The sequence below is a fragment of the Centruroides sculpturatus genome, unplaced genomic scaffold (genome assembly GCF_000671375.1).
Source record: "Centruroides sculpturatus isolate CEXI.00-Female unplaced genomic scaffold, Cexi_2.0 scaffold1060, whole genome shotgun sequence".
NCBI classification, from domain to species: Eukaryota; Metazoa; Arthropoda; class Arachnida; order Scorpiones; family Buthidae; genus Centruroides; species Centruroides sculpturatus.
Genome location: NW_019385223.1, coordinates 86,680 through 99,592, shown reverse-complemented (window position 1 = coordinate 99,592; position 12,913 = coordinate 86,680). Strand labels below are relative to the sequence as shown.

Here is a 12,913-nt window from a genome sequence, read left to right as displayed (position 1 = left end):
AGTTATATATATATATATATATATATATATATATAAATACGTGAAGATTGTGTGAAGATCTTAAGGTATTTTTATCGTTTTTTTTATTTTACGTTATTCGCTTTTTATTTGTTTATTTTTTTTAATGTTAGTTTAACCCTAAACCCTTAACTGAACCCCTTCCCACCTAACTGGATTTTTTCGATAATGTCTTACATTCCGTTCGATGATACTCGACTTATTTAATTATTAAATAAAAAAAAACTGAATATTTCGAGTAAAAATCCTTCGAAATTAAGTAAAAATTCAGCGACCGGAAGAGAATTGCCGAAGTTCGTCTGCCACCGAGTCACGTGACCGGATCTTCATCTGGATGTTTTTTTCTTTCCGCTCAATAACCAATCAGGATGATCGTTTCAAATGTTGATTTTTTTTCTAATGGTTATACGAGATTGTTTTTTTTCTATTGCTGTTATGAATAAAAAAAATTTAAAAAAAAAAAAGATAATTCTGTAACGGTTTTAAGACGTGTAAAATTTACTCTTTACACGCCATATGCTTTCCTATTAAGAACACATGGAGTTTGCGGTTATTTCAAACGATTATTTAAACTGTGTTCTTATTGGCGGAAAGTGCATCATTTAAGCAATTTCTTAGTTTAAAAAAAATTATCTGGTGATGTTTAATCTGAATAACATTGTTCAACATTTCTTTGTCGAGTAATGATAATTTTGTATAATTTTCCTTAAAATGCCACACCTGTTACTTCTAGTGAATACTGTACTTTACCAAACCCGAAATTATACCTCATAAACAAGAGGGTTTGTCATATAACAATCGAGGAAGGACCATTGTCTTCTCCAAATCTTCCAAACGAGCTTACAGAGGTTTCGGAATTTGACCTTTCTAAATAAAGAAAAGGGGGTAAGGCTATATATATATATATATATACATAGAGCCACGCTGTATTATATAATCTTAGTAGCAAACTATTTTCCTTTGTTTTGTTTTTAATAATATGCAGTTTACTAGAAATCCTCCTCCTTATTTTTGTTCCATTTTATAACGAGGTCCTCTTATGCGGGGGGTCAGTTCGTGCTCGTATATCAGCCCGAAAAGGTCGAGGAACTAGGAGAAGGATTTCCGAAAGCTGTATTGGTGTCACATATACGGTTAGTGACGATGTTGCATTATTTAAAATGTAAAGTAGGTTGTCTTATGTGAGTATGCGAATAGGCGAAAACAAAGTTGGGAAGTGCTCCTTATTTCGGACGTTCACACGTAGGGTGTGTCTTAAAGAAGACGTTCTTTGCCTCCGGTCTTATAATCTGATTCACGAAAATATTCTATTCCAAATATGGCTTACAACAAGAATACAATTATCAATTTAGTAGCATTTCACTTTAATGATCGACTTTTATATTAAACGAATGCCAATTTTTTTTTTCTTTTTTCTTTAAAAACGAAATCATTAAATAGTTAATTGCGGGTCAACAAATTGGGTGTAACTATCGCGGATATCTATGTTGGCCATCTTATTTTTTGACATGTCTTAAAAATAAAAAAACATATAGCAATTGAAAGAGAAAGAAATTAGTTTTGTATATTGTTTTTGTAGGTTATTAAAAGAAACAAAGTGTGGGTCGCGAAACAATGAAAACCTCTATTTTAGTATCACATGCCTGCAAAAAAAAAGACTTGTGCCTCAGAAATAAAGGTTCTCATCTTAGTCTTTAGTATCTAAGTTTTAACAAAAGGGCAATTTTGTAAGAATCTTGAGTATTTTTTTACGATAATTCTACGAATTTCGAAGAAATCTTAATAAGAATCTCTCTACATATTAAAAAATAGTTCAAAAATGAACATTAGTAGGGCATTGACAGATCTAGATATTTATAATAATTAAAGGATAATTATAATAATCTTATATGAGAAGTATAAATCTCTATCCACCCGCGCTAGATAGAGATACGTCTCCAAGGCTATCATCTCTCTCCGGTCTGTTTGCAGTACTTAGGCTTCTACAGATGTTATTTAGGTTAGTGTGACATTAAACGTAGGTGAAATCGAGGGAGGTTGTCCTTAAACCGGTCCTAACAGGTGACTCCATCGTAGCTAAGCTGTACTATCTGGTTTTATATTTAGGATTGATTATTACATATGCTTTTCTATAATCAAATCATTCATTCAAAGATAGGATCATCGATTAATGTATCATTTAATACGGGTTTTATTTTCTGGAATTTATCGTATCGTACAGTACAAAGAATTAAAAACTTGCTCGATTTCTTCTTATTTTTTTCAGTTTTAAATTGTAAATTGTATCTAATAAAGGACAAAAAACACAAGAAAAATTTAAAAAAAAAGAAACTAGGAAAAACAAGTTCCAATGAATGAGATCAAGTCCTCTTTTATAATTAATCACTTCATGCTAATGCGAAAACTCTTTTGTATGCTAATTTATGATTAAACAACTTTAAACAAGATGAAAGTTTTCTTTTGACAGTATTTGGACTTGACCAGATCCTTCGAATTGTCTTAACGTGATTTTTGTGCACGAATGTAAGTTATTCTCACCGTCACGAGCTGACTCGAGCTGTTCGTTTAAACATTAAAAAAAGAAAAAAAAATGTATACGTTTATTAAAATGGATAATATTAAAAGGGTTTAGCCTTTGTTTACTGGGTGTTTTCTTTTTAAAAATCTGTCATCTCTGCTCCCGTTTCTGTCTGGTTAAAAAGCCCACGCTGTCTTCACTTATATATGAATGTCATAAGTCAATGTCACGAACTTTTTCGATTCGGTCTACGGGCTGGATCGTGATTTAGTTTTTTTTTTTTTTTCGGGGTTAATGTAGGTCTGTACTTAAAGAGTCGAACAAATAGATGTTTCTATATAATTCAATAACTAGTGACATCGTTTTATTTCATTTTTAAACGTTGCAGGAAAGCAAGAACACTTAATATTTTACAATTATTTATAACATTGTAACCTGTAAGTCATAGTATCTTATAGAGAGGTAAGTTTATCGTAGACTTGGTGTATCTAGTCACGTTTTCAGTATTATAATTCATTTAGATATCACTTTCTTAATTAGATTTATGTGTAGAAAGTTTGATTGTCTCTCTGAAAATATAGATTTTATTTAATGGCATTTTAAGAGAAAATTATATTATAATATGAAAAACTTATTCGAACATTAACCTACATAATAGACTATTGATATAAACTTAAATTACTCGTACGTTCACACGTACGAGTAATTTAAGTTTACAAGTTTTTAATATTTTTAAAACAAAAATTTCATAATTACAAACGTGTGAAATTACTAACAACGTGTAGTAATGTGATAAAAATTTAAAAGATAATAACTCTTGTGTTTCGTTAAAAATCCTTTTTTATATACATATAATATATATAGGCCTATACTTTTTGAAAATCATATCATCATCATCTTTATTCTTCCTTAAAATAGCCAAACAAGCTTGAAACCATATCAAGTTTTGTTTTTGTTTTTTCTACTACTTTCTATTCTGCAACACGAGTTTATTCATGTGAACAGAGAGAAATTTTACTTCCTGTTTAGATATAATTAAAATAGAATACAACGGTGGTTGTTTTTCGATCATACAAATGTTTCGGCACGCGCCGATGGCCATCATATGGGTTTACTCGATGATGATCTCAAGTTCAACGCTCTTATTAAAAACGAGATCATTTTTATATATCATTTCTCGAGTAACAAGATATCATTTTTGTGTGATCATCTACGAAACTAACAAGAGATGGCACTTTAAGAAAACGTGATGCAGCTGCAAGTTTTGGGTGGAGAAGTTTTAAGTTTGCGTGAAGAGAGTAGATTTTTAGTAGGGTACAGTGAACTCTAGCCCGAACGTAGGCGTCGACTAGTAGGAGAACCAGATTTCCAGAGGAAAAATGGTAATGGAAATAAAATATATATATACATCTCGGCAAACCAAACAGTTTCATTTGTAAACTAGCAATAAAACTATCGTCGGTATCGCTTAAGGCATTGCCTGTCTTTCTCGGAGCATCGGCATTCTTTTTCATCCGACGTAAGAATGACGTCAAGAAATTAAAAAAAAAAAAAAATTAAGTAATTATATTGAAGCCTAACTTATTACTCGAGTGAAAGAATCGTTAGAAGTCTTTCACGTAGATCTAAGATGATGAGTTTACATGCAATATTAGCATTCTTGCTATCTCATTAGCTAAAACTCACCGAGTCCAATTACTTAATGGAATGCTTTCATATTTGTAAATATGTACTATTTAATTCCACCAGACGAATTTTTGCCTACAAATTGATCATGGAACGTTTGAATAACTAGTTGTTGTTTAATTGAAAAGAATGTTGTTTCCGAGTTTAGAAAGTGAACGAGTGAAAACTTTTTTTTTTTTTTATAATAATCGTCAAATTAAAATTTGAGAAATGTTTGGGGTCAAGTTTGTTGGAAATTAATTTATTTACTTAAGATGCAGTTGCATTCTGTTAAAAGACGCATGCTCGAAACTTTCCATTACTGTGTGTGATCGGTTGTTGAACCCGTTGGTTGTACCACTAATGGAGTTAACGCCGGCACATTTAAGGTAAAAATTTTTTTCCCCAATGTGAAGGCCAAGGGCATCCTATATTCAATCGTTCGTTTATAAAACGATCATTCCGAATAGTTTCCTCTGTAACAGTTAGTTAAATAATAATAATAATACAGTAATAAAATTATTCTCTGCCTTTTCTATATTCGAATAGTTTTTGTATCGGTTTCTCGGTTAATGCACTGGATGGAATATTTATTAAAATGAATAAAATTTAATAATTTTCATTTGGTGTTCGAACAGGTGTGAAAGTACTAGTAACCGCATTTCACACCCTATTGACGTCACTTCCACTTTCACTAAGACGAGTTATGTAACACCCACTTTATTATTTTATAAAGGAAACTTGAGGTCATTCGTTGATTTACGTGTCGGAATTCGTATTAATGTGTATATTAATTATAATGTATTATTCGTTAACAAAAAAATAAAGGAGTTACTTAATCAAGCGATTTCCAAATTAAATCGTCATTTCCGTTTATTTCTTGTGTTAAATGCTTTGTGTTGAGTCCAATGAAGAAATAAAATTAAATCAAATTCATTCACGTCTCGTTTAAATAAATCGAAAATGATTTTTGTTATTCGCCTTCGCCGAGTTGTCAGTCTCTCTCTCTCTGTCTTATTACTTTGCTGTGTGACAGTTTAGCCTTTTATAGAAATTAATTGAGTCGAATGGTATTGTGGGAAAAACGTGACGTCATAAGAACGGTACTCGTGAAGTTACTGATACAGATTTTACAAGCTGGAGTGTTAGAAGCCGTTTTCAGAAGTAAGTTCAGCTTTTTCTATTAGAAACTGGGTTAATTTTTTAGTTTTGAAAAGAAATATTTTGTATTATATAATTGTAATTTATTGTTACAAATGCCTTCCAATATATATATATATTTTAAATTATTACTAAGATGTTTTCGTAGTAATTTAAAGTAATTAAATTCTTTGTTTCAAAGTTCATTATCAAGTTACATTACGAAATTAAATTTTCCTTCTTTCGTGGCATGGAATGAAAACGATAATTGCATTCCTTCATAGGTGAAGTTGCATAATGCTTTATTTCTTATTCATAGGAAGTGAATAAAGATTAGGCCAATGAAATATTTAGAATTAATTATATAAGAATGATAATTATATTCTTCTCTCGATCCGATTTAAAATAAAATAATAGTTTTTCACTTTTAATATATTTACGATCAGTGAAGAATTTGAAATTAATTCGTATTCCAGTAGAGAAATGTACTGCTACAGTATATATATACCACATATATATCTTTCAGAATTCATGAATTACAAAACAAAAAAATGCCAGTTTCGTGTTCACTCACAAATAAAACTATTCACTATCGATTTCATCTTTAGAAATATCTATTTTATGCCCATTCAGACTCAGAAGCGTGTAATGTCAATATAATTCTCATTTGTAATGGGGAAATAATGGCAATTTCACGTCGGTTCGTAACTCTGAATGAGCGGAAAAAAACCCCAATTTCACGCTCATTCACAAGATGAAATACATTACAATTGATAATACATTCTAGTTGATAAATTGGAAACTTTTCGAATTTAATACGAAATTTCATTTATAAGAAATTCAGTATAAAAGAAATGTTGTTGTTATATGAAAACACTAACAAAGTAGAATGTTTTCCCTCCCTAAGAATCTGTAAAATTTATTTGTGTTTACAGCAAGAGATTGAATTTATTTATTAAGTGCAATCGACCTCAATTTCGCTAGTGGAAACCGAAATAAAAACTTCGCATACTTCGTAAGGATCTAAACTACCATTTTTTTCTTTACCTTCGTTCCCATTCAGTTACGAACAATGAAAACTTTTTTGTTTTTCAACTTTCTCGCTGTCACTTTTCGTCGTAAAAAACTCGAGCATTTAATAATTAAAGGGAAAGACACAAACAGATGGTTATTAAAATCGATTTTGGAAATGAACAATTTCACTTTCTCTGTGTTTTATTCCCGTTAGAATTTGTCCTTGAAGAGATTTTGCGTGGTTAGGCTGGTTTGCCTTTTTCACCGTTGTTTGTTACTTAGTGTGGGTTGGACGCCAATTGCAGTTTGTTGTATATCAAAATAACTTTTTTTATTTCTGTTTTCTGTAGGATAATGCTGCAGGTGGAGGAGAATGTAATCCCTTAGTACAGGTAAGATGCTTTAAACGGTGTGAAGTTTGATCTTGTTGGAGTATTTTTCTAAATTACTTTGATCCTAAAAAGATTACAACTTTTATTTTTTTAGCATATTAAAATATTTAAGATGTTTTATATTAATAATTTTTTTCTTTCTTTCTTTCTTTAGATTTTGTGGCGAGATGGTTTCGCTATGGTTATCAATCACTGTCTTCTTCCTGCAGGTAAGATTATTTTTACTTATATTTAATTCAAACGTTCATAAATATATGTTGGAAATATTATATAAATTTGTCTGGTATTAAAAATTATCGTTGGATCTATGTAAAATTTTATTTCTATCATTAACAAAATGGCGTCACTTTCGTTTAAACTCTGCCATTGAACTTTACTACTCTGTTAGACTTGGATGAGATGAGATTTTTTTCGGTAAAGTTTTATTGCATAGGAGAAAAAGAAAGTTCGGTTGAGTAAATCTCGGTCTTAAAAAAATCTTAAAGTTAAGATTGATTGTGGAAATGGCCTGCTTAAAATTTCAAGCTTGCAATTTTCAATGGAAAAGATTTATTACGCTATAGATTGCATTATAAATAATTTTTTGAGTGATTGTAAAGTAAAAACGGAGATCATTGGCAGTTAATGGCTGTAAAGGTACGCAAACAATGGCATGTTAAAAGTGCCGACTATAAAGGAATTCATTTTTTTTTTTACTGTTTGCTTTTGAAACTATTTGAATAGGAAAGAAAAAAAATAAGTGTTTATTCTGATTAAATTTTATTTTCTTTTAGATTCTATCTGCTGTTTTGCAAGAAGGCATTCGTGATGATAGCCGAGTGGAAAGTGTTGTTCGTCAAGCTGTGGCTGACGAATTTAGCAGCGAAATTTTGACTAACAGAACAAGAGGTAAACTTTCCTCTTTTCTAAAAAAATTTTTTTTAGTAAAGTAGAATTATACATTAAATTTTAATGTTATTTTTCAGCATTTCTATCATGTGCCTCCGGAGAGATGGTTGTTAAGTTGAACTTCAGCGAACCTTTTCGTGGTATCACATATACAGATTATGATCGAACCAGCCCGTGCCGGTTTTATGGCGATGGAAGTAAATACTATCAACTCAGAATCCCACTCAAAGGTTGTGGGACTCGACAGGTAACATTATCACGCCTTTTTTGCAAAAATTATGAAAGTAAAAATAGATATTATTGAAATATTTAAAGAAAGTTAACGTTGTTTTTTTACGTCTTTCTTTTAAAATAGATTTTTAAAATTATTCCGAGCCATTTTGTACACATTTTTTTACTTTTATTTCTTATCCATAATACAATAACTATAGTTAAACTTCTGGTTATGACATTTTTATGATGAATATTTTTTTTTAGTTTTCCGTTACCTGGTTCTTTGGCTTGAATCCAAACTAAATACTGTATTTTTATTTCCTGTATTTGACTCAACCCGTTGTAATTTGAAGAACAACACCCATGTTGACATCTGCTTGCAAAACATTTTGTCGATTTTATAATTCCATTAAGAAATTTCATTTTGTAAACTTTCTTTTATGTTTTTATACGACTTCCTCAATAAAACTCTTCTTTAAAAAGTTTTAAAATTGCATATCGAAGAATAAATAGAATATAATCAAATATACCAAAAACTTTTTTAAAAAAAGTTTTTTTTTGTGAATTTGGTATGAATTTTGTTTTATATTTCAAAATACAGAGCTTTTTAGTATTTTGTACTGTACTATTTTACAATTCCACCCTGTATAAGTTTAACAACTTCTTTATTAAAACCAGTCCTGGTTTTATATATAATTTTAGCCACCGGTAGTAAGATAAATATGATGTTGGGAGTCAAAGCAAAAACCACTTTTAGCAAGTTTTGACTAGCGACCGGTTTCGACAGTAGCACCCCCGCAGTGTTACCTCCTCCTACCAAGAACATTCTCCAAGAATATTGATGAGTGTCACCTGTAGACTGCATTAATGTCTCTATAAGATATAGTTAGAATATTTTCTCTTTAGAAATCTGTTTTTTTTTTTTAGTGAAGTTTCGAGAAGAAAAACTTATTTTGAAGGATTTATAACGTATAAAACTCGTGAAATATTTATGTAATAAAAAGAACTGACATATTTATTTAAATAATGTATATTTTATTTCAAGGAAGCGCCAAGGGTATTTGTCAACAATATTATAGTGAGATTCCACCGTTCTTTGCAACTAGAAGAAGACGAAATAAAAACTATTATCTGTAGATATCCCCCACCTCTTGCACCTACGCCCAATAATGCGGTAGCTCCCATGTAAGTGGTGTCTCACACCGTCTATAGTTTATAATCCTAAATGGTCATTTATGATTAACACAGAATTTTATTAATTGCAGAATCGAACCTGCTCCAGCAGCAGCTGCTGTTCTTCCACCTAAATTATCCGAAGTGGAACTATTGTTGATTATTTGCGCTTTACTATTTCTCACGCTTCTACTTTTAGGTATAGGAGTTGCTTATTATTGCCTCAAGAAAAGAAATATTAAAGTTATCAAAAGAAAGAAGGCTATGTCTTCTGCACCCGGAAGCGCTATCACTAAACTCAGTGGATCGACAATGGGTAGTCTGATGTTCGATCAGATTCGGATCCCTCGTGCTATTGCACAATCCATTTCTGGTTCCGAAGCTGCACTTCTCACTACAGCCGATCGTAGTGATACGATTCCATCAGATTATCCGAGTGAATCCCCTTCTTCGATTAATTCCGATGCTGAAGAAATGGAAGGTCGAAGAAGCATTTTGGTTAGTGAAACTTCAACTACTAAACATGATAAATATCGTTACGAAAATACTGCTTTCATCCCAGACGAGGGAAGCGTTCGATCTGGTTATCCTCTAGATCAAGAACGCGATGAAAGCGTTTCTTCTGTGCCAATAACTACTCTTACTAAACCACCAGAAAAGAGACCTCGCCTGAAGACCAAGATTGCAATGGAGCAATTGTTGACCACGATAAGCGAAAGAGAAGACATACTACAACAGGAATCTATTGATAGAAGATATGCCAAAATGACTGAAGCAAAATCAGATATAAGACCACCCCCTCCTTATATTCAACCACAAATAGCTTCTACCCAAACTCGAGTGAAAAGACGCCCACCTTCTCTGTACGGAAGTATTCCTGATAACGATAACTGGTCACAGTCTGAAGTAGAAAGTAGACCACCCGTTCAACCCTACATTCGACAGCCAAATATACAAACCGCCACTTACACTGATTATTTAATCGACACTCAAGATTTAACTGACACCATTGAAGACACGACGCGCCATCAAAAGACAACAACGCAACTGTTGGAGGAAGAAAGAGCTTTAGTGCCACGCAAACCTAAAATTATGGTCCAGAATATCGATGACGTTTACGTAACGACAACTACAGAAACAATAGCCACAGAACACGTCACAAAACATACTCGCGATACCATAGAGCCACTAGAAAAAGCGCCAACACCTTCGCCATCTTGGGATGTGACCATTCGACATTATCCAACCGATATAACCGATTATTCTAATACGGTGACCGATAAATATCAGGTAACTTCCAGAACAGAAGAATCGTCCCATCCAACATCATCGCCACAGCCGCCGCCACCGCCACCGCCACCGCCACCTCCTGCTCCCCCAACTACAACTCATTCACCAGATTGGGATGTATTAATAAGAGTACTCCAACCACCTCGTATGGAAGGAATCGAAGAACTTAACATAGAAGATAAAGAAACGTGGAGGACATTAATAACTACGAATCAAACATTCCGATCCTTAATTCAAGAAGCTACCACGGTAGAGGAATACATAAAAATTTCGGAAGATGTCAGATACGAGAATCTGTTTAGCAGAGAAGCGTGGACGGTCATCATCAAGATCCTCACCATTCCTCCCCTGAATCCTCCAGCCGAAACACTGCCACAGCCATCCGTTTACGTACAAAGATACAGAAAGAGAAGCGAAGGGATGCGTCGTCCTTCCTATCCTAACAGGCAAACCATCGATGCGGATATGAGATCAGTAACGGAATACGACATGGATTTCACCAGAGCAGAACGCGAATCTCTGTGGAGTGTAGACACCGGTTGCACTTATCGCACAAGTAGAAGCATAGCAGAGAGATCCACTTCGGAATTTGTTGAAGACGTTCCTACCTACTTCCGATCTCATCCTCCACCATTGGAAAGATCGTCTTCGGAATTTGTCACCGTCCCGGATACAATATCATCCGGAAGATTCGCATCGAGTTCGTCGGAAATGAGGTCTTATTCAAACGGAGCGGAAGTACACAGGAGCACCAGATCACGTGACAATCACGCCTTATTCGAGAGATCCAGTACAGAAATCATAATCAATTCTCCCATATTGGAAGCCATTCACACTAACAGCGAACGTCAAGAAATCGATTACAAGTAACGAGCTAGCTCAATAACTTTTAGATAATCTAATACGGTGTCGGTATATTCTGTCCAGTAAACTTTGTTTTGTGGTAATTCGTTAATCCGTGTAACAACTTCTAGTCAAAACATTTTAACAAATATGTAAGAGATTACAGAACCTACAACGAGTTCTCTAGTCTTATCTTACAAACAAAAATATGAAATTTTAAATCATATGGGCAAGCCTCAGCGATACTTCTATACTAACAAATCTCTCTCTGTTTTTTTTTTTTAAAGAAAAAAACGAAAATTATTTATTTGGTTTTACAATTTTTATATATATATATAGGAAAAATTTACCAGATTTTTGTAATTCGATTATACTTTGTATTTTTATGTAAAAAGGTAGAAAACACAACAAATTTTAATTGCATTTTTTAAAAAAGTTTTTTTTTTTTTTTACTAATAAATGCAAACAAATTCTACGATTGTTTGAAATGGTATTTATTTAAATTTGCATCTGTTTGTATACTGGAGGGGGAGTATCTTCTATGGGAAACTGGCCCCTATTTAGGTGTTACAAACGTGAAGAAAACACGTGGCCAGCTCGTTGGAGGGACGCGAATTCTCGACTAGTGTTTCACTGGATCAGGTTGCATATGTCCATCGATTTTTTGGAAATTTGATAAGCCACTCGCTCGTATTTTTGGTTTCTTTCATACTTTCGTTCGTACACCTAAATTAACACTCGCATTCCAATTTCTGTAATTTTTACCACGAATCGAACCCCTCCCTCCTAGAAATTCAAAGCCAAATAAACGTTTCTCTAAGGAAATTAACCCTCAAATAACACGTAGTGTGTCGTGAACAGCAGGATAGCGAGTATATCCAGACCAAAACCATTTATATCAAAAGCAATGACTTCAATTCAAAGAAAATCCTGTAAATTATTATACAGCACATCCGTATACAATAAGAAAATTACCATAAATTTCACATTTTTTTAGATAATTTTGCACAATTTGCGAAATTCCGTGCAATGTTTCTCGTAGGCGGATCGAATAACTAAACAGGGGATAATCCTTAAACACTTTAAAATGTGTGTAAAATTAGTTATAAAATACTCACGAGCGAATAAAAACAATAAAATACTTTCCCATGAAATAATTCTGGACGTTGGCATTTATTAAATATGACAGTCAACCTTCAAATGTTTATTCAACTCAACCTTGTTATTCCCCCTAAGCGATATTTCACTAATATTACAAGAATAAATTGTACATTGCACAATTTTAATTCGTCATAATTGCATTTAAGTCCAACTACTTTTTTTTTTACGTTCTCGGTAACCCGCAGGTGCTTTTACCATTAATGGCGAAAGTAAAGAAATTCAAATAGACCAATAGGGAAAGCGATCGGAGATCACGTGCTATTCTCTTTTATCTTTAATTCGTTGGCTCGAATTCAAAAATATTTTAAGTCACGTGTTTAAAATTTTTGAATTTAATTTAAGGTTTTAAATGAATTTAAAAATAAACAAGCAATTTAGCATGCGAATTTTCATTACTATAATTACTATTTTTTTCTATTAAAATATTTAAAAGAAGAAAAAAATAATTGATTTCCATTTGACGTCATTTCCTAATTTAGAAAAGAAAAAACGAAATTATTTTCCATTTATTAAAAATAATTATAATTATGGTAAAGCCATTATTAATAATTCTGAACTTTTTAATAGTTTCGTATTACATACAATTACGAAGTTATAA

At 32.4% G+C, this 12,913-nt stretch overlaps 1 protein-coding gene across 3 annotated transcripts; it reads left to right on the top strand.

The window, feature by feature from the left end:
* Positions 1–2: 2 nt before the first annotated feature.
* LOC111636369 lies at positions 3–11,556 on the top strand. 3 transcript variants are annotated; one of them, XM_023381603.1, is made up of 7 exons: positions 3–65; positions 6,706–6,747; positions 6,902–6,956; positions 7,521–7,635; positions 7,713–7,882; positions 8,894–9,033; positions 9,114–11,556. In XM_023381603.1, the coding sequence occupies exons 3-7, from the start codon at positions 6,915–6,917 to the stop codon at positions 11,179–11,181; spliced, it is 2,535 nt and encodes an 844-aa protein (XP_023237371.1). In that variant the 5' UTR covers positions 3–65; positions 6,706–6,747; positions 6,902–6,914; the 3' UTR covers positions 11,182–11,556. The 3 variants fall into 3 exon arrangements, with proteins under 3 accessions (XP_023237371.1, XP_023237373.1, XP_023237372.1); XM_023381605.1 differs by lacking the exon at positions 3–65 and adding an exon at positions 4,559–5,365; XM_023381604.1 differs by lacking the exon at positions 3–65 and having other exon boundaries at positions 4,559–6,747.
* Positions 11,557–12,913: the final 1,357 nt, after the last annotated feature.